This window comes from Myiozetetes cayanensis, unplaced genomic scaffold (genome assembly GCF_022539395.1).
Source record: "Myiozetetes cayanensis isolate MyiCay16 unplaced genomic scaffold, myiCay2020 scf7, whole genome shotgun sequence".
Taxonomy (NCBI): domain Eukaryota; kingdom Metazoa; phylum Chordata; class Aves; order Passeriformes; family Tyrannidae; genus Myiozetetes; species Myiozetetes cayanensis.
Genome location: NW_026087964.1, coordinates 50,023,118 through 50,045,987, shown reverse-complemented (window position 1 = coordinate 50,045,987; position 22,870 = coordinate 50,023,118). Strand labels below are relative to the sequence as shown.

At 36.9% G+C, this 22,870-nt stretch overlaps 1 protein-coding gene across 2 annotated transcripts in view; it reads left to right on the top strand.

The window, feature by feature from the left end:
- Positions 1–22,870, top strand: part of GRID2 (glutamate ionotropic receptor delta type subunit 2) — a 699,409-nt gene that overhangs the window by 526,722 nt on the left and 149,817 nt on the right. For both annotated transcript variants that reach the window (XM_050338709.1, XM_050338708.1), the window contains one exon: positions 14,784–14,885. In XM_050338709.1, coding sequence (XP_050194666.1) covers positions 14,784–14,885 — 102 coding nt within the window. The remainder of the gene's footprint in view (positions 1–14,783; positions 14,886–22,870) is intronic.

The following is a 22,870-nucleotide window of genomic DNA, read 5'->3' as shown; positions in this document are numbered from 1 at the left end:
GCAAGGATTCCATAGCCTTCCTTTTGCTACAGATATGCATGGGGAGCCCTTCTTTCAGTACCTTTATATCCTTAAACCTCATAGATGCACACATCCAGTTTCCTGCCTGCTTTCTACAGGTGGCTGACAGTGTGCCCATTAGCAACTCACCCATGCACTCTCTCCAAAAGGCTGATCATTGTGTTTTGGTCTAGAGGTAGTAACCCTGGCGAGGAATCCTATCACAGTGTTGAGGTTGAAGAGACCATCTTCAGGGCTGTCAGGCAGACTGTTCTATGTAAGGACTTGCTATTTATCTATGCCATGGTTTTGCATTCCTTAACAGTGTTTTTGTCTTTTTGGTTTGTTGTTCTACAACTCCTTCTTGACCTATCTGCATCCTAAGTAATCTATTATAGCCCAGGACAGTCAGGCCTACAGGGAAAAGGTTATATCTTTTATAAGACCAAATAATACAGCTGGAAGAAAAACAAGAAAGGTTTTTGTCTCAGAGGACTTTCATTAGATTTCTAGGCTCAAAGCTTGTTCTCTTCCCTGGCTATATTTCTTGGTCTAATGGAAGATATTACTTCTCTTTACAAGCCTATCCTGTTCATAGAATTACACCAGCAAAGCTACAATGACACTTAACATGTGAGCAGGGAGACAGAAACCTATACAATTCAAAATAGTATATGTTATATATGTTAAGGTTATCTATTTAACATAGTCATTCTAAGCATAGTGATAATGAGCACAGAAATGGACTGGGCTGATTAGAAAATGTTTTTCAAAAGAGGTATGAACCTAATGTACGTTTCTGGAGGTGGAAACAAAAGATGCCAGTGCCTGTTTTCATCAGGGAAATAGCATATAAAAAGTAACAGAAAGAAATATTGAGGAGATTTTCTTAGCTACTGAAGTGAGAAAATTATGAATCCCATTAGCTGGAGGAGAAGGACATTAGTGAATATTTTATAGTCTAATATAGTACTCTGAATTTCCAAATCTATCTTTAAAAAAATCACAAAATAACCAGACATGTTCAGGTGTCAGGCTTAAACGTACAATAGCTTGTTTATGTAGGGAGTTGGTTCTGATTGGTCACGGAATTTAAATTCGTTAAAACCTCTGAGTGATTGTTACTTACAGTAGGACTGTTATGTGCTGTGTAATGCTTACTCTAAGTTACTGTTCATACTTTCTTTATAAAGTATGTGGTCTGTATTTTCATGGGTTGTGAAGCTGGTAAGAATTGAATTGATAAATGCAGATGTTCATGCCAGAAACCTGACAGATCAATCATAAGAAAAAGATGGTCTGTAAGGGTAATGTGTCCAGGCAAATAAACCAGCATAGCTTTCTGATTGTTGAATGCTTTGGAGAAACTGCCTGTAATCTCCATAAAGGAGCTATTATAGGATATTATTCCATGAATAAATTTGTATATAAAAATAGATGAATTATTCACTTAGTTTTAGTGCATCTTACATAGAGGCAATTTATATTTCTTATAACAGTACAAATTCTCATTTTAATGAGTGTTTTAATGCAATGAAAAGTGAGCTGAGCATAACTCCCAGGTGTTGTACTAAAAATGGAGACATATTCAGGATCTATTCTAAGAAGAAATATAGTTACATTTGCAGGTGTAGAGATAGGGTTGGATTCTCATCTAGGCTAGTGAGGATTATTTTCACTAAAGTACTCTGTCTTACACCAGCCAAGACTCCAGCCTCAAATGCGTAATAGTCAGGTTCACATTTGCAAAACCTGATTGCATATTAGGAGTGCAAAGAAGTGCAGGTTAAATGAGTAATAGATAGCTATGTCAACACAGTTAATGAAAGTGTCTAGAGTAAAGTGTTTAAATCTGAACTAATGCTGACAGACTAATAGCCTCCATCTCTGCTCTAGACAATGGATAGATGCCACACCAGGTAATAGGCTCTTTTGGCTTTTTTTTTTTTTTCTTTTTCTCTTTAGCCTGAAACAGGAGACTTACAGCATAATACCTGGGATTGCAAAGATGGAGGTTAGTCTGACAGTGAAAGACCATGATATTAAACATAATAATAATAAAAAAAATTAAAAATAACTATGGGAAGTTTGTGTTAAATTCTGGCACTATAATAATAATAATGTCTTTTTTCTAAGTTTATGAAAACCAGTAAAATTCTCTGTCAAAACTATAATGGAGATGAAAGCTCAGATAAGAGTAGTTCAGACAAGAGTCAGCTTTCAAACAAGCGATCTTAGTCCTGCTGATACTTATACCTTCTCTAGTGTAGCTGTTGACCTTAGGGCCTACTCTTAGGAAGATGATTAGTGTCCCCAGTGAAAAGCTTTCAGTGTTCATTGGAAGATAATGCAGTGGTATACACAGGCTGTTGAGAAACAGGACTCCAGGATTCTGGTTTTGGACTCTAACATTTGGAGGGATATTACTATTTTTAAGTCAACTTTCTTAGTGAAAGAAATTTCTCATATGGGAAGGAGCTTGACATACTTTCATCAGCATAGCATAAAGGCTGTGACTCTGGCATATTCACAGGTAAATCATAATGAGAGAGAATTCTTGGACATTTTCAGCCCCTCAGTAATTGGCTTTACAGGAGAAAGGAGAAACAGCCAGATAGCTATCAGACAGGCAATGTAAACAAGGTAGAGCTGAAAATCAGGAGAAAATGAGGACAAAATACTTGATTTCGGCTTTATCTCTAATGTTAATTATGATTACAGTAAAAAGTACCATCACATAGGTAACTAATGCACACAGTAATATATTTCCTACCTCAGATAGTTTACAGTCACATCAAGTGGGTTCTTCTGAAAATGGGAAGCAGCAAGTGATAAGGGGAAATGCAGTAGCTGTAATGTGCTCAAGAAGGTAATTTGCACCCAATTACTGATTTCTTAATGTAATATTAAGATAGACATTTTTCTCTTTCTTAAAAGTAGTAGGTATTTTCAAATAGAAAGATGATTTTTAAATACATATTTTAACATACATATTATCCCTTAAAATTAAATCCCAGAAACACTGTAGTGATAAGCACAGTATTACTACTTAGCTGGTTAAATAATCACTGCCATATATACCAATATGTTCTTAGAAGGATCTTTGCAGTATCAAACTAAGAATCTCAGTGCATAAAGTTCTTAGTTTCTTTACACAGTTTCAGCATTGTGTATGCTAAAAAGGATCTATTGTGGGAATATAGTGTACTACCAAATATAATTTCCACCCTTTGCAAGACAGATTTATAATGTGTTTCTGTAGTTTTAATTACTAAAAGATATATTCGTAATCTATTTTTGTAGCAAATTCTGTTGTCATTAAAGCAGTGATTTCCATTTGTAATAAAAATGTATTTTAGTGATTCAGCTTTTCTAGAGAGGGTTTATTAGAAGTATCAATTCATCTTTTAAACTAATGGTTTACTATTTGCTACTAGGCTCTTTTTTTAAAATCTTCAGGTATTCTACAGTATATCATTTGCCATTTAATGTTTTTGATATGTGTATTGTTACCACAAACTTATTTACCATAAGAGCAAATACTTGCACTGTATGGAACAATGAGTTCATAACATCACTCAGGCTGTCAACCATTTAATTTCTCCAGAGCAATCTACTAAAAATATTTGTCTTGGTGGGCAAAACACAGCTTTTTCCTTACCAAAATTTTTAACCTTTTTTTTTGTCCAACTGATGGTAAAGCAGAAGCAATTTTATTTGCTACCACTTTACCAAGACTTTGTAGAAACTTTGTGTCTGATTTTCAGAGAAGTTTTTTATGCACTGGAGAGTCACAGCCTGCTGCTGTGACTGCTGTTTTATTTTGTTGTTTTTCAAATTTTTCAGTAGGAAATAATAGATGTACATAAATGTTTCACTTTTTTGCTTATACTACTAATACTATTCATATGAGCCCTTCTTTAATTGCCAACCTTATTTCCTTTCAGCATATGAAATTTATTCATATGTGTACCTCTGTTTCTTTAATTCAGACTTACCCACTCCTCTATGTGCTTCCATTGAACTGGCTACTAACAGATCCTGCTGGGCTTTAGATCCTCTTCTGTGGAACACTGATTAGCAGTAAAAACAGTGGGCTCCAAACTTGCCTTGAGCCATGGATGCTGTGTAATGTGCACAAGTGTAACACGGACATCTTAAACAGGTTTTGTACAGGCCAACGCTCAGATGTGATTGATCTACAACATCACTCCCAGGAAAAACCAGTGGGCAATCAGAATTACACTTTTCCTGGTGGTAAGGTGGTGATGCCTCTGAAGAGTCACTAGAGGCATCCTCAGAAGGCCATAGGAGCACAGGGCTGTTTTAGGGACAGCCTTTCTGCTACCTAACGATGTAGCAAATGCCCTGTGGTATATAGAAAGGAAAGAAGCTGAATGTATTGTGTGTGTTAAAGTTGAGTTTATAGTGTTGGTAGTTAGAGAATTGCTTTTGATCATTATCAGTATAACATTTGGTTATTAGCATAGCAGTTCTGTCATGGTCTCTAGAACAAAGGTAATTTCAGTAACAGTTTATTGATTCTAAAAAGACTTGTGCTTTGCAACTGAGGCTAGATCATCTGCTGGAAAAATTTTAGAAAGTCTTATCTGGGCCCCATAGAGGGAGGGGTGCCTGGTATGAACCAGACCATGAACTACTAATGCAAAGATTTCCCAGTGCTCAGTGCTCCTGGCCCCTCTGCTGATCTTTAGGACTCTAGGTGAACACACCCGCTCTCATTGCAGTTGAATTTAGTGGGAAGAAGTTACCTCTTGCAATCTGGGTTGTTGGCCACAACCACCTCCTCAAATTCACTCTTGAACTTTCTGTTCTCCACTACCTCGAGCATCACAAACAGTCAACAAACAGCCTTCAGAAGAAGCTGCTGTTTCTTCTCAGCTGTGGCCTGGTACTGATGCTCTGCTTGGTCACTGCTGTGCTAAGTTTTTGGATTTCTTTCTTGATAGTTCCAATTCCTAAGAAAGCTGCTCTGTCTGAAGGAGTGGAAAAAACACCCCACAATCTTATTTCCTTTACTACCAAACTTTCAGAAATATAAGTTCCAGTAAATCACTTGTAATATCTGGTCCATAATGCACTGAAAGCTAGTGATTCTCTAGCTGTCCATCCTGTCAACGTGGGTTATACTGGAGTAATATTTTCTAACCTATCAGTGACAAAATGAGGGTTTGATTTACTATCCAGCATCAAGTGACTTTCCCAACTTAGCAGACCTCTTTTTTTCTGCCAACACTGAGAATAAATCCTTGATTTTAGAAACAGAGTATTGATCTATGTGTAAGCAAAGATTGTTTCCATTTCTGCGTTTCCCATTTAAGCATCACACGAATCTGGAGAATCAATGGAAAGCAGTTTGTCATCTAGTGCTACTCTTGCTGCATTGTCACGTATGTTTCTCTGTAGTGAGACATTGGAAAGCACTGTATGAGTAACAACTTGTTTTGGTTTGCCCCTTTTCACCAAAGCTCTCCATTCTTTAGGCACTGTCCAGAGTGCCTTCACATATGCACATTTAAAATGGAAATTACTTAAAGTGGTGTTTCATGCAAATTTCTCATGCTCCATCAGCTTTTATATTTCTTTTTCTCTTCCTTTTTATCTTTCTTTTTTTTTTTTAATATTTAATTGTTGGTGCTGTTGCTTTGTGAGCAAATGTTTCATAGCTCCTGTTCTTGGGAAGCATGTTACATTAGCATGTATGAATAGGAAATGCTTTTGTCAGATCTTTCTTTGTACTACATTTAAGAAGGAGCTGGCAAACTCTGCTGTGCTGAGAAAGAGAAACTGTAAGCTACTTTGATGTTGTGTAAGTTTGAACAGTTTCTAGACAGGTACAAATATGCTTAGAGATACAGAAATTGTCCTTACTGAACACTGGTCTGTGTTCTCACAATTCCTACATACTAATTCCTTTGCTTGTCATGCTGGTGATGAGAGGCTGAATATGTCAAGGAGACAGGAGCCCACAGTTTTTGGGATAAAAATACTATCTTATCACAGCTTCCTCTCTTTGACTTTGTATCTGGGATTTGGAAGTAGTGTTTTCATGTCAGTACATCAGTGCCTTGACTAAGGAAAGGAGGTGTTTTTCTGTGTCCTTCTCTTATTTTGTGTTACATGCTGAAGTTAAGAATTATGTACAATGCCAAAGATACTAAATGTAAGTAAAATATAAAATGAAGTTGTTCTATTTCCAAGGTTTTCAGGATGTATTTTTATGGTGTGTGCATTCTAGGAACATCTCCCACCCTTTACCCCAAGTCACAGAATCACAGAATATGCTGAGTTGGAAGGGACCCACTGGGATCACAGAGTCCAACTCCTGGCCCTGCATAGGACAGCCCCAAGAGTGTCACCATGTGCCTGAGAGCATTGTCCAAACACTTCTTGAACTCTGCCAGGCTTGCTGCTGTGACCACTTCCCTGAGGAGCCTGTACCAGTGCCCAACCACACTTTGGGTGAAGAACCTTCTAATATTCAACTTAAACCTCCCCTGACACAACTTCAGGCCATGCCCTTGTGTCCTGTCATTGGTCACCCCAGAGAAGAGGTCAGTGCCTGCCCCTCCTCTTCCCCTCACAAGGAAGCTGTAGACTGCAATAAGGTCTCTCCTCAGTCTCCTCCTCTCCAGACTGAGCAAACCAAGTGACTTCAGCTGCTCCTCATATGGCTTCCCCTCAACTCCTGTGAATGCAACTCTTTTTTTCAGTCATTCATAAGGAAAATGACAGCAGCAGTACTGCTCAGTGAGCATTCAGTAGCTAACTAAGTAAATAAATCTACCTTTGAGTAAATAGTAATAGTAAATGAAATATTGCTTCATTTAAAATCCTTTAGCCTGCCAAAGAAAAACTGGAGATTCCCATATGCTATGCCTGAAAAAAATTATAACATTATACTTCATATGAAGAGATAACTAGGTGTAGAGTTCCTTGATGCATTTCTGTGCAAGCAGTGGTATGACAATTCTTGTTACACTTCAAAAATAGGGCTAAAGAGGTGCCATTGTGATTAGTCCAGATGTTCTGTAGCCTCACTGGGCCCCATGTATACTATACCTGAACACATGTTCCTTGTCAACTGCCTTTAAAATAAACACAGATTTCTTTAGTATAATCACTACTTGTACCACTGCTTCTGCTACTGCAGTTCCTGGGGTGGAACTATACAGGAGCCTTTCTTTTCCTTGGAGAGTGATGAATCCAGTGCCTAATTCTCCGTGTGGATTTACTTCAAGAACTGACTCCCAGACTACTAATTCAGTGATTATATTGAAAGGAGATTTTCATTGCAGAAAAAAAAAAAAAGCCAAAGTGCTTCTCAGCATGTGTGCTCACAGGGCTGACTGCAATGCAGTGTGGAGGTAACCGAGGAGCTCAGCACTGGCAGTAGTCTGCTGCCGAAACAGGGTGTTCAATGTAGCCCAGTTTACCCTACTCTGAAAGATTCACTTATGTGTTTTACTGGACTGGGTTTATCCAGAATCCTGCTCCATAAACTCACTTTTCTCCAAGTGAAACTGGTGGTTTTGCTCTGTGCTGTTACAGGTTTTATTTCTTACTGGAATGCTGCCCCCAGAATTTTTGAGCCCTGCAACAGCAAACGGGTTTTGTTGATATTCCACTTTGACAAACCTTTCTGAAAATTCAAATCCTGAAAAAGCACCTTCCTAAGCTGAAGGGAAAGCTGGAAGTCTGCTGAAGAAAGTTTGTATACTCTCAGGGAACTGATGAGAAGCTGAAATGTGCATTTTCTTGCTATCTGTAGAAAGGGGCTTCACGTAACACATTGGAAAACAATATTTTTCATTGAATAGGTTTGATAAAAGGATTTACTATGATATGAAGAGCTTATATATTGTGACCTATATACAAGCTGGAGTAGTAACCTGGAATATTTTTCTCTTTGATTTCATAAAGATGCAGTGGTTGACAAAATGGACCAAGTTCAATTATAAAACCTGATTTTAACGTTTTTGGGGTTTTTTAGATGTTACCTGACTTAGATAAAAGAAATCCCTTTAAACTCTTCATAAACTTAATGAGAAAGGAGACAAGAATTTACAATTAAAAATCAAAGTGGTGTATTTAAACTGTATACAAACCTAAACTTATTTGGTATAATTCAGACAGCAAGGTTTCAGTGTAAAATGAAAGTGATATTCATGCGTTTTGCTCTGGGAGTATGAAGAACTTTGATAGCAAAGGGGGGAGGTCAGTATTGGGTCAAAGAACAGGCTTTTCTGAGTGTTTGACTTTAATTGAAATATGGAGATAGTGGAAAAAGAGATCACCATCTGACTAGCTATTATCCTTGTCTAGGCCTTTTCTTCAGAGTTGTGTAAAGATGTCAGGGGACAGGAGTGAAAAAAAACCATGAAAGGTGAAAGCAAAAGAAGTATGGCTATACAGTAATTTATTTTGTTAAGTCCCACCTCCCTCATAACACAGTTGGAGAACAAGGAGTTGGGGGGAAATTTCCTGAGAGGACTGACTGAAAGAAAAGGAGATCCATGGGTAAGGAGAACGGGGAAAGGACCCAAAGTGATTTGAAAGATGAGTCAAAGCTGGATGAAGTAAAAAATTAGGTCCCTTGACCAACCCAAACCCTAAACAAACAAAACAAAACAAAAACAAAAACAAAACGAAACAAAAAAAAAAGGCTCAGGAAACAGCAAGGGAGATCAAGGGGGGAAAAAGTAAAGAGGAAAGAAAGTACACTCAGAGTACACAGAGATATGGCAGTATAGGAAAGAGGAAGATAACCACAGGTTAGGGAACTGCTGGGAGCACCGAATTCACAGAGAGGACTAAATAAGGAAAAAGGGTATTTTCCAAAGATAAAAGACATGACACTTAGAACTGAGAAATGATAAATTAAACCCACCAAATTTCAAATGAAAGGCAAAATAATAATAGAGAAAGTAAGCTAGAGATGAAGCAGGGGAAAAGTGAGGGATCATTAGAATGACACCATTGGCTTGGCGAAATGGTTCATTTTCTGTGAGATGTGGTGATTTACTATACATTTCAAAAATCATACCATTAGTGATCCTGTAGAAACTTGGCCTAAGCACTCAGTATGAGCTTTGTGAGTAGAGCATGCAGTGTGAGAACAGCTATGCAGTCTATGCTGTTTTCCTCATAAATTCAACATTTATCAGTGGTCTAAAACATCCAATTATAACTTCTGGCACCAATCTGGGGCCTTGAGAAAACATTGAGTCAGGAGCTAGTAGGCAAACAAACAGCAGGTTACCAGCAGGTAACTTTCCATTAGCTTCTTTATTTCGGTTCAGTAAGAAAAGGAAATTTAGGCAGTGCCCAAAGCAAAATATTTTATTAACTCTCTGTAGCCTTATTCTGCCATGTGGTTTGGATTTGAGGAAAGAAATTCTAAGTTAGGTCACTTGCACTTGTGTCTATGATCAGTTAATAAAACAAATAGCCCACCATGGCTGCTGCAGTTATAATCCTTAGCCCTATGGATATAAAACTAAACTTGGGTATTCAAATTCTCCTGACAGCTTGAAAATAACAGGGCAAGTCCAGGGGTAGGCATTCCTTCTAGTCCAGAGACAAATTAAAGCAATAAAACATACTGTACAAAATAATTAACTGAATGCACAGAACTGTATAGATTTGCCACAAAGAATACAGGAGAAACAAGTGCTTCTATACATTATCCAATTCGTTGAACACAGTATTTTCTATTGATTTTAACACCTTATTATTTTCTGACTATTACCTAGGCTGCAATGAAGTTAAACACAGTTAAACACAGAAAGTTTTCCTGCTAACCAATCGTATTAGGAAATTACTATGATTAATCAAGTCCCAGGGTGCAAAGACCCTCAGTAAATCTCTAGCCATCAGAATTTTTGCAGATTTGGTTCACCAACTGTTGGTTGCTGGCCAGAGAGCTGAACTGAAAGGACTTTTAAGCCAGACAGAGTGTCTGACTAAATTGACAGTATCTGACTAAATAACTGACAGTATCAGATTGACAACTAAATGATCTCTTTTATGGTGTTTCTTCTGTAGGACATAGTCTTTTATCAGTAGGATTTAGTCTCTGATTTCCCAGTTACTGTTGGTCCTATTAAACAACAGCTGACAAGACACATCAGAAATACTCTTTGCAAAACAATTTCTATATTGTCCTGCTTGAAGTTTGTCTAAACTGGTGTCCTAGAAAATTTTGTAAATGCTGAGTCCACACATCACCAAAAAAAACCCTTTTTTTTTTCATCCTATTTTGAGTCTTCCCAGCACTCCCCAGAGTCCAGAATCTTCTAGCTGAGTGCTGTTTCGTGACAGCTTCATGGTGTCTTTTCCATTTTTGTGAATTTATTATGCTTTGGAACGGAAAAGGGGATTATTAACGCATATTTCTTCTGTTGAAGTCACATCTTGGAAAAAGTCAGTTCCTAAGGCACGTTGGACTTGGGTGAAAATTGAGGAGGGAGTTTGTGAAGAACATGTGGTGAGGAGGCTGGTGTTTCTGTGAATGGCCAGCTCTCTACAAGCTGCTAATGGAACCGTTTCTCAACAGTGCTCTGTGGTGGGAATTTCCACTGGAGGTGTTTTGTCAGGCTGTCCATACTAAAACCAAGATATTGTTCTTTTGAGGTTTGTTTGTTTGTTTGATTTTTTGTTTGTTTTCTTTCTTTAAATGCCAGGGAAATAAAGAGGACTAAGTAATTCTGGTGTCCTTACAGATTTCAATTGCAGAGGTAACATTGCTTTCTCTCTCAGATTTCCACTGCAGCTTCTCTAGAGTATTTTCTACTCTTGACTGTTAGTAGTATTGCTGTGATGCAGTCTGAATTCAGGGGTGGTTGCACTGCAGTGCTGGATGAACCAGTTCCTGTATATTTCCTGTATTAATTGAAGTAACAGAACACTCTACACTTTGATGTAGTGACAAGCACTTAAGTTATGAATTCATATCAGTATTTGGGTTTTACTTATTTCTGTGATTGTCCTCAACTATGATCATACCAGGCCAAGTTATTTTTCTTGATTAATTGACACAGTTTTAATGTGCTCTTTATTCTGCCAGAAATAAAAGGAAAAGCTCTCAGTTAGTCTTCAGAGTTCACTGATTTCATAGGAAGTTGGGGAGAAAAACAGGCTGTAAGCTCTGTCATAAAGGCAATATAGATTTTAGTATTCCAAGTTCCATATAAATCAGTGCCTGGAAATTGCAAATACACATGAAATAGATTTTTCCTATTTTAATATTGATATACAAATTGAAGACTTCCTTAATGTGTCGTTCATATAGGCAAAAATTTCTAATAACGAAGAGAGGTAAATTTTTGGCTCTGCCAGCAAAACAGAAGAGCAAAACCCATTCCAATAATGATGACAGAGAGGATAACAGGCTGGGAGGTGGGATGACCAGAATGAGATTGTAAATTAAATATCAAAGGAAATAGAAGACTGTCAAGTTTTCCATCTTCATCATATTATATCAAATCTATCAGAATTATATCAAATTCTAGCAGAAAGTTGTCATTAGAATAAATGAAAGAAATGGCAACAGAAGTACAAAGCACTATAAATGACAGAGTTCATATGGCATAAAGATGACAAGCACTGTGCCCAATGGAGAGTTCCCATCACTAATTGACAGAAGTTCACCAGAGTTAATGTGAGATTCTGTTAGTGTCTGATCTGTTCTCTCATTTGAACTATCAGAGACAGAACAAAAGAAAAAGAAAGTAAATGCAGAAGCAGCAAATGTTTTGCAGAAGCAGTTAAGCGAGACATAAAGCTGAAGAGACAGCTTCATATCACCCCCATTCTCACTGTTTCAGCAATAGTTACATTTGCTCCATGCTGCAATGACAAGCTCAAATTGTCATCAATAAATGTTGATTTGTTTTCTCCTAATAACAATAAGCAGCTCCTACTCAAAATCAATTTCAACTTTGTTGGCAAGACACTGCACATTTGTCTTTGCCATGACTGTGCTGCGTAAAGGAACAATTGAATGGAAAATTAAATGAACAATAATTGAAAGTAAAAAGTGCCTTTTTTAAAGGAAAATCAGTGTTATGCTGAATTTCCAGGACTCACTTATGTTGGCAGGGTTTTTTAATCCTTAAAAAGGTAGAATGGGTCAGGCTAAAAATTTAATTATATAAATACATGCACATAGTTGTACATAATTAAAAATGGACTTTAACCTCGAAAGAATACAAAGGTTCTTCAGTAACTTCCTAGGGTTTTAATTCTGGCAAAAGCAGCACAGTTTCTGCAGTAATTATACATCCAACACATTTGGATATGCTAATTGGATCTAAGCTCTAATTAGTTTCTTTGTGTGACTAAGAATGACAATCACCAAATTAATTTAATGCAATTTTCTTCTGAACTTCAGTGCTGTTTTCAATATTTTTAGTACAGAAAGCGTAGACTGCCAAATGCTTTGCTTCATAGGATGGCAGTGGTTCATCACATACAGTGTACAGTGCACGTACTTCAAGTACATCTGCTGCATTTCGTTGCATTATTACAGGTAATACACTTCAGCAATTAGGTTATTCAGCTCAAAGTGTTGCTCTGCCAGCGGAGTGATGAGGACCTGGAACATGTCATCAGTCCATCCATGCTGCTGTGAACAGCTGTGAACAGATACACTCTGGAGGTACAGAGGAAGCAGAGATGGCTAGTATGATTTGGTGGTGGTCTTTGTGATCCAATAGGAACATGAACTGAGGGAACCAAGAAGTGATTATTCGTGCTTTGATTTAGAAATAGGTATTGGCAAGATGAGTAATTAACACGATGCCTCATACTTCTGTTCCTCCTTGTATCCTGTTGCTGCTTTCAATGATTTCTGATGGTTTTCTGAATCCAGTAGATCCTTGATTCAGTTATAACTCATCATTATCCTTGGTCATTCCCTGCCTTCAAAATGGCAAGAATTAGAACAGCTCTGAGTGCTGCTGAAAATGGCAGAGAGAAATTACTTCATTGTTTTAAGGCCATCTTCTTTTGGGTTACATAGAATTATGGAATCATTTAAATTGGAAAAGACCTTTGAGATCATTGAGTCAAACCTAACTTCTATATCATAGCAGAAAACTTATGGTTTATACTTTTTGAGAAACTCATTTCTTAAGGAGATATCTTCAAAGAATTTATATGAATATATTGAAATTAAAAAAATTGGAAATTGCTCTAAAGTAATAGGTGTACTGAAGAAAAGAAATATTTCAAATTACCCACTTATGAAATTGTCAGATATGCTTACTTGAAGTTTGTTCCTTGTTTTCTGTTTCACTTTGAAAGATTTGTGAAACACATATACAACATTTCTGTAAATTTCTAGCATAGTCAGCAAAGGTACTCTCCTTCTTTACAGACCCTTTCAGATGGGTTGAGATTGCCATTTCTGTGACTCTGTGTCAAATTGCATAAATGTTTTAGATGTTTTACAGCTTATATTTCTCTGCAGGGTTGAATTCTCCAAGAGAGTAGTCTTAGTAGAGGCCACTGGACCCAGCAGGAACCTACTAATGTTAATCTTGGTTTTTCAGAGGGAGCAAGACTTTTTGTCCCTTTAAATAGGGACATGAAAACCACCTGGGTTTAGAGGCTTAGAGTAGCTACCTGAGTCAGAAGGTGAGCATCCCTGGAAAGACTTCATGCAAGGTCCATGGAGAAGGCAATTCAGAGCAAGAACTTGTACCTGCAGGTGTCTGCTTCTTTGGCTGTGTAACAGCTTTATGTAGGCATTGACCACAATTAAGTCTCTGCTTCAAAGTCCTCTGAAGTCAGTCATTGTCTTTCTGTTGGGTTTTAGATTTATCACAGGTAATTGTACAGGCCAGCTGAGTGGGATAATGAATTTCAAAACCAAAACTGGTTATGTTTGTATGTGATGCTAAAGGATATGTAGTTGATTGATTTGTTTCCCTGTACCCAAGATAAGCATCTACATATAAAAATATATATACAATATATATAAAATATACATATAAAAATGTAGGCAAGTTATATTTTCAGAGAAGATGAATTACAAGTCAGTATCTACTAAGCTCAGTTTGAGAGGCAGTTGGTTAAAGAGATTCCTGAGCAAAAGCTCCCATCGACAGAAGCCCAAGAAACACTATAACACCAATGCAAATCATGCCATAGCTGAATTTCTTTTCTGCATTATCCATTGCAGTTCTTTCTCAATATTGTGATGTGCTTATCCTATGATCTTTCTCTCAATCATCATGTGGTTTTTAACCTGGATTTAAATTACTGCTGTGTCATTAGCAATTAGTAGTAGTATAAGCTTTAATTAAATCTGGTGTAATTCCTTTTGTCAGAGTTCCACTAGGAAGGATGAGCTGGAGCTGACAGCATGCTAAACTTATGGTAGCTATTATTTCTTTCATTGGTGTATAACTGAAAGTAAAGTAGAAGTATTGCTACAGCCATAGTACTTTTTTAATGTTTTTCTTGGTAATATAGAAGTCCTTCCTGAGCTCTTCTAATGCAATGCATATAACCCCAAGTCCTGGATACTGTCATCCATTGCACACTGGTATTTAAAAGTGCAAACTGATATCCCTAATTGCTTAATTTTCATTTTCAAGATGAATCTGTGCAGAAGCCTTTCCCTGATTTTCCATCCCATTGATTCCACAGGGTGGTTCTGTTTATTACATGTGTTTCTACTTAAAGCCACCTAAGAGGAATGGCTAGCAAACTTTTATGGGCAATGAGGAAATTATTTATGTTTTGTCTTTTAGCTCGGCTGCTGGAATCCTGTCACTGGTCTGAATGGGTCACTAACAGACAGAAAGCTGGAGAATAACATGAGAGGAGTGGTTCTGCGTGTGGTGACAGTGCTGGTAAGCAGATCCTCAGTTTTTTGCTCTAGCGAGAATGTGTTTTCTTCCTCTTGCCTCATCTTCTTATTAAGTACACCATTTCACCAAGAAATTAGTTGGTGTTGGAGTGTCCAATTTAAGCTTATCAATACCAGAACAATGGAGTATTTTCCACAAAATAAAATTATTTATCAGTACAGCTCACTTCAGATTGAATCAAACACGTTAGAACCTATTTCTTCCACAGAGACATTCTAAATTAGATAACACAAATGTATGAACTGATAAAGGGCAACTTCAAGTGCCCTGTTAGCTAAAGTTACCTAGCTGAAGCTCTAAATGATTCAGTTCCAATTACCTTGCCAAACTGAGTGCAGTCTGATACAAGTTGTTGCACTTGGCAAATATTCGTGGTCAATTTAAGGTGAGTAACATCAGTTCGGTAAAACATCTACTGTCTCCTCCTGGCTTTTCTTCAGCCAGGTTCATCCCCTTTGTGGACATCTTGCATTTAGCAGCTGCAGCAAAGTTCTTGGTTTAGAGCTGAGCAGACAACATCTTCCAGAACAGGAAAGCACTTCGTGTTATGAGGTCAGCGTATTGCTGCTCGAGGAGTTGTTAGAGTGGAAAAACATAAAAAAGAAGAAGAAATTAGTATAATAATTAATAAGAGACACTTTTAGTCCTCTTTGGACCAATGCCCAAATACAAATTTGACCCACAGCTGCAGAGCTGTAAAGGTTATATTGAGCTATTTCCATTTTGATACTATCTGTTCCTGTTTTTAAGTTCCAGTTCAGTGCCTGAGGGCCTGACCGCTTGCTTATAAAGAACAAGACGAGGAGTTTTCACGGTTTGCATTGCTGACATTGCATGATGAAGGAAGAGGCTCAGTCAGGGGTGGAAAGTGAAATCACCAGAACAGTTTTGTACCCTTCCAGTTATTTTATGGGTATTTAAATACTATTATCTGTCAGGGTGCCCAGTCTGTTTATGGCATTTATTATACTAAAGAACTTCCTGTGATAATATCTCCAAGTCAAAACAAACCAGTCAAACAAACAAAGAAAGAAAAACTCCAAAAAAACCAAAACAACACCAAACCAAACAACAACAACAACAACAAAACGACCGAATAAGAGGGATGCATGCACAGAAAAAGTAGTAAGGGGTGAACATTGCATATTCATCAAAATACTATCACAGTGACAGTGGCTGGTCTTTGTTTTACCTGATACTTATATTAATTGATTCACTATAATTATGTATTGTTGACAAAAAAGCTCTGTGGATGTTGCATAGAAAAATAAATTCAAATTAGATTCTTAGAATTTTTTTTAGTTCTTTTTCTTCCCTCTCTCCCCACTCTTACTTATCCCATGTTATCTTAGTTAGCTTGCCAGAGAGCTATAATGACTTCTTCCAAATCATTATAGCATGAATATTTAGCAACTTGCAAAGATAGAAAAAAGTAATTAGTTATGCTGATAGGATAAAAAGTAATAAATAATAATAATATACTGTGTTAATATGGTATTAATATTAATAATAAATATGAACATTTTAATATAGTAAATATTAATATTAATAATAAAGACAAACATTTTAATTTCGACACAGAGCACATGGCAGTTCAGTCTCCTCACTAGTTTTATATGTGCTGGATAGGACAAAACTGAAAATTTATATTTTACCTGTGTGATGAAGATGTGTGATTCTTTCCTTTGACATGCATGCAGGAGGGATTTCACCAGTTAACTTTATTTTAGTGTTGATCATTATTATACTTCCTTTTCATCTTCCTCCCAGTTCTTCAATTAAGTCAATATATTTCTGTTAAAAGAACCTATACAGACTATGAATGATTAGTTACTGTTATGAATTCTTCCAGTTTCTAACGGTATGATTTTGATCTGGAGAAACAAGATGGCTTGTGTTAAAATCGGATAATACCTTTGAATATTCATAGGTTTCTTTTTCGTTGAGATTTGAGAAGTTAACAATAATTTGGTAATTTTTTTGTTAACACTTCAAATCTCTCATGTCTTTCTGGATGGCAACCCTTCTTCTCTTCCAATTTCATTTTGTTATGCCTTCAGGTTGAAAAGGACTTGTTCTAAAAATTGCAGTAGAATTTGAGAGGATAGCAAATTGCAACACCTGGGTTTATACTGCATTATACTCACTATGAAATGAAACATTCTGGAGTCTGAAAATGATAAATGATTGTGACTAATTTCCCCAAAGCAGTCTTTCAATACGCAAGTGCTGAACAATTCCCATCATCCATATCCATCTACTAATTCCTTTCCCTAGATAAATTTAGTAATTATGGGCTACGTATCTGCAGATCCAAAACATAATCTCTTAGTGAATATGAGAGAATACAGTATGGCCCCAAAATGGAAATCGTCTGGTTTCATTTGGCAGGGAATCCTGGCTCCTCTGCAGTTAATATGAATTCTCCCCTTTGCATAAATAGTAATAAAAATATTTCTGTGTGGTTTATGCTGAGGGGAACTATAGTCATGTTTGTGTACATGTGATTCAACATTTGAATCTCAGTTGGATTAATATTGCACTTTTTACACTTCTAGAAAAGGTTTATTTTGTCTTACTTAAATACCAGATGTCTCTTTCTTGGACTGCTTCCACACATGCAGCTGAAGTTTGAACTTTCTGTTTGACAAGTTGCTCTTAAATTCAAGTGACTTGCTGGTGAATTTCTGAAATGTAATCTGGGTTTCTGAAATGTACCTCAATCAAAGGTCAGCATAATAATTCCAAACAAATTCAGAGTATCTTGAATGAACTATTGCCCAAGAAAAAAATTAGCTATATATCCATTTGGGCTATTTCAGTTTATCCTCCTCGTTTTCAGCTGTTCACTTTTATTGAAAGAGACCTAGAATACAGCAGATATTCTCATAATATCATTTTACTAGCTGTGACAATTAATGAATTATTCATATGAATGATAAACCATAAGAAATGGAATGAGATTTGGCCTGTTTGACAATGAATAGGCCAGCAGGTATTTGCAAAATCATGTTTCTAAAAAAGCCCCTGTTGTTCAAAAACAGCAAAAGTTTGAATTTCCCCGTTTTAAAGCATTAACACCTTCACTGAAAAGTACAGAGCCCTTTCTGAAAAGGCATAATGTATAATATCCTAATGGTGCAAAAGATATTTGTGACTTTACATGAAAAATTTGATACAGCTCCCATACAGGAATGTATTTTTGTATCTGGAGGGGTCTAAAAATGCAGACAGGGTGAAGGCAAGAAAGATAATAGCAAGCCATGCTGAATTATTCTTCTCCATAAATCCCTATTCACTACTGAGAGTTACTACCTGTAGGTTACCTGCGTGAAGCTGTAGTTTGGTACCCCTGACTCCAGGTGGGCACTGTGAGACATGATGCAGTGAGAGGACTGGCAAAAGGGTAGATAAGCATAGCAAACAGAAAACCAAAATGAACAAAAAGCACCATCATTTGCACGATGGAAAATGTTATCATATGTGGACTAGTTCAATTCTCAGTAGCTGGCATTAAATTCATGAGCATTTGTTGCCCAGATTAGGAAAAAAAAGAAACTTGAAAGCAGACGATATCTTTAGGGACATGAGCTGGCAGGAGCTCTGCATCTTCAGTACCTTTTTCTATTGAACTTACCACTCAGAGAGAAGATGAAAAGTAAGCTATGAAACTGAGGCCTGGTTTTAAAAGCTGAAATTGTCTTTGGGATTTGACTTCCAATACTGGTTTAAATAAAGTAAAAAAGAAGTCCTTTCCAAGAAGCTGGAGTAGCTTTCAGGGTGATTGGGAAAAGGACAGGCATAAGAAAGATGAAAAAGACAATGTTTAAGCATATACAGAGGAACAAACAGTCAGAAAGTGATAAAGGATAAAAAATGGCAGGACTAAAACATCAGTGAATGACTTTAAAATAAAGATCAACTGCAGAAAAGATTGTATGCAGGATACCTCATAAAATATTGAACAAATATTTTATAATAGTGTAGAATAATCTCATAGATAATGCCTCTTCTACTTTCTCTCATTTTTTTTATTAGGTGATCATTTTTCTCATACAGTCCTGATCCTGTTCCCCATTTTGACAATTGAATAGTGTAGACTTCTGTAAAGCCTTCTTCATCCCATCAGGCTGTGCTTTGCCTGAACCAGTACCTGTAATCTTTTAAGAAAAATAATTTTAATTAAAGCATATATTATACTAAATTATATATTGTTCTGTGTTATCAGCCTTATTGGTATATTGGACTATAGTGCACCATAGGGAATTTCTTATGGCAGCAGAAGTGCCTCAGAAAGTGGTAAGGTTAAGAAACATTACTTGACTGTCTTCATCAGTTGTGGTATTTGTGTTTTGAGCATACATATTTCACTCATTTACCTGAAAGGGATAAACTGGAGTTTAAATGTCAGAAAAGCCATATGATGTGGTTTATTGTATCTGAAGTCTGCCATAAAATCTCTATATACTGTTACTTAGCAATGTATTTTCTTATATACTGTGTATATACCATTTAGTATATACCATGTGTGCTATAGTTAAAACATTTCAAAAATACTTGGCCATACTCTCCCCTTCCACATATGCAGACAGCATGCCAACGTTAAATGCACATCAATGTATTTAGTATACTTGGGTGCTTAATGAAAAAAGTTGAGCCTTTAATACAAAATAGAAACACAGACTCACAGAACATTTTCAGTTGGGAGGGACCTTTAAAGGCCATCTAGTCCAACCCCCCTGCAGTGAGCAGGGGCATCTTCAAATAGACCATCCAACCTGATCTTGAATGTTTCCAGGGATGGAGCATCCACTACCTCTCTGGGCAACCTGTTCCAGTGTTTTACCACCTTCATTATAAAATATTTCTTACTTATATCTAGTCTGAATCTACCTTCTTTTGGTTTAAAACCATACCTCTTGTCCCAGTGCAAAAAGTCCCTATTGAAGTGATCAATCCCTACTAAAAAGTTGGTTTTATCATTGCAGAGAAAGTGACAGTATTAAAACAAAGAAGGAGTGGAATTTGTGCATTTCTTTCTTGGGATGAAAATGACGACCCATAAACAGAGATAGAAAAAAATAAGATTCCCAAATTGCATCCTATTCTCCACCATCTGCTCTACTTCTCTTCTGAGGGTTGCCAGCCCTGTTTAAGGTTACTTTAGTAAGTAGAAAATGAGGACAGGAGCTATTTAAGCTGTTCCCTTGTAACTGTTCAGTGTTGATAACTGAGCACCCTAACTGTTACACAAGGACCTATCAGAACAACGTGTGCCTTGAACAGGTATTCCTTGCTTTGTGAAAAATTTGAGGGTGGGGTAGCTTTCTCCCCCCTCGTACTCCCATTCAATTCTTCTCTGCAAACATCTGAATTTGGATTTCTCTTGGAAAATACTTACTTTTTCTTTTTTTTTTTTTTTCTCAGGTGGTACTGTGCTATGATGAGATTTCCTCAGAATTGTTATAATTGAAATCATTACTATAACAGCAGAAACTAGTATTTCTTGATAGAGACAGAGCCTGTCTTTCCACTCTTCTTCCCACCACTATACCTGTACAAGGGCCAGATTTAAATTGCTCTTGACTGGGCACAGGTCTTTTTTAAGAGCTGGTTTATGTCCCTTTGAGCTACCTAGCTTGTATTAAAACAGGTCATAAGCCCTACAGTTATTCACACTGCACATGCCTACCGTGATCATTTGTTTGACAAGCTTTAATATTATATCCTGCTAGGAAACCCAGCCCCTTTTGTTTTCAATTAAAATTTACAATCCATTTTTCTAAAGTAGCAGGTACTATGCACTAGATGAGGTGAATATCAAGCAATTCAAGTGTTTTGGGACCTGGCTGGGGCCACAGCTTGACAGCAAGGTAGGTGCAATGCAAAACCTGGTAGGACCAGTTTTTAACTCAACTGTGTGTCAAGAGCTACCTCTCAGGGCTCCTTAGCTCTTATCTTCTCACTGACCCTTACCCTTCTGCTCTGTGGGCATATTTGCACTCCAGAGCAATTCATATGGTTCACAGAACACACAGGAAATCTGACTTTTAAAAAGAAAGAGGTTCTTACTCTGATTGTAATTATCCTTCCATACTATGCAAGATTGAAAAGGACATGAACTGCATGACAGAGCTCCTTATGAATAGGACCTCTTGCAAGGCTGCTGGAAGAAGTATAATGCAGCTCCCAGCAGGTTAATATACCCATACTACACTCTTGTTAATTCAGGTACCTGAACTAGCTACATTAAAGCTACCATTGTTCTGTTCAGACGTACTCTAAAACACTCCAATCAATTCCAATCTCAATCCATGTTCCTATCATATAACTATCATGGTTCAGAAAGAGCTATTACCTGCATTAAGTTATTGTGAATTAAAATCAATACTCAAAGCTTGGCAGCATCTTAATAGACCATTGCCATAGATCGCTTTGAAAGATGTCTTATTCCAATTGCAGGGCAATGGGAGGAACTGAGAATGAGGAGCTAACATTTTTTGTTTGTTTCTTCTAAATAGCTCTAAACTAAAGAGCATAATAAATTCAGAAACTGCTATTTCATTCAGGAGAAAAAACTACTGTTTGAAGTATTGCCACTGAAAGAAAAAACTTCATGTCTTGTTGAAGATGACCATAAAACTATCATCAGAAAAGTGACAGATGAGTTATGCATACAGCATGTGCATAAGAATACTGGTAGACAAGAGCCACATGTGAAATACCCTCAATATTGTATTCCATTTCTGGGATGTGAACTAGCTTCTTGCTGCAGACAAGGCAACTCTTCTGTTAGTACAACTGGCTTTCTAATCAATGTGTTTGAAAAGCACAGGATCTGAGAACAGTGATTTTTGGTGCCAATACTGTTACACAGCCCATTGGCACAACAGTATATTGAATAAGTAGTATTTAATTATGCAAGATTTTTTTAGATTTGAAACCTTCATCTTTGCTTTAGTGTTATTAAGCACAGGAGGTTGTGTTATGTTTTGCAGCAACTGTTATAACTTGCTAGTGGGAGAATTTCTGTAATGAGAGAGCGAAATGTTTCAATTAAATTTTGGTCATTGATTCTAACATGAAGTTATGTACATTGTTGTTCAATTAAAAAATAACAAGCTGCTGGGCTGTTCTTATCCAAATAAAATCCCCAACAGAGTGGTCAATAAAGCATTTGAGGAAATTAGGTATTTGGGGCTGCATAGTTCACTGAAATCTTTTGGGTAAGGGAATGCAAAATGGCTAACATTTGAAAGGAGAGGGCTGTAATTATTTTATGAGTCAAGGAAAAGGAGATTAAACCTAACAACAAGACAATAGCATCCTGTGCTTGAAAATGTTTTGGTAATGGTTTATGAGACAGTGCTTCTTGTTGGTTATAATGACTCTACTTAGTCATCCAGCAGCCATTGGAAGAGAGTTGAGATATCTAGTAGTAAGAGTGAATTTCAGTTTTGGGAGTAGGTAGTTGCAGATAGTAGGAGTTTTTAAAGTGTCCCAGTGAATATTTAGTTCCTGAGATTGCCAAAGCTCTGCTTGAGCTATGCAAATCATTTAATGTCATAGTGTGCCTGTCCACTGTTTCTTGAGTCAGTGTCAAGCACAGATTGACAGTCTTGCCCACAAATGGGCTTCGTTTCTTCCTTCTGGTTTTTTTCTTCTCTCTCTCTATTTTCAGTAGAGAAAAATGGAAAATTTAATGAATGCAGAGTCCTATTTAATGAATACAGTGTCAATATTAAAGTATTATATTCCAGTGTGTTCAGTAATTTCTGATGAGTAGACACAGAGGTCATTTTCATATGCCTTATGAATTCTAACCACCTCTATAATTACCTAATTTCAAAACTCTCTTCTTAGAATCATAGAATCATTTATGTCGGAAAAGACCTCTAAGTTCATCAGGCCCAACCATTAACCCAGCACTGCCAAGTCCTCTGCTAAACCATGTCCCAAAGTGTCTT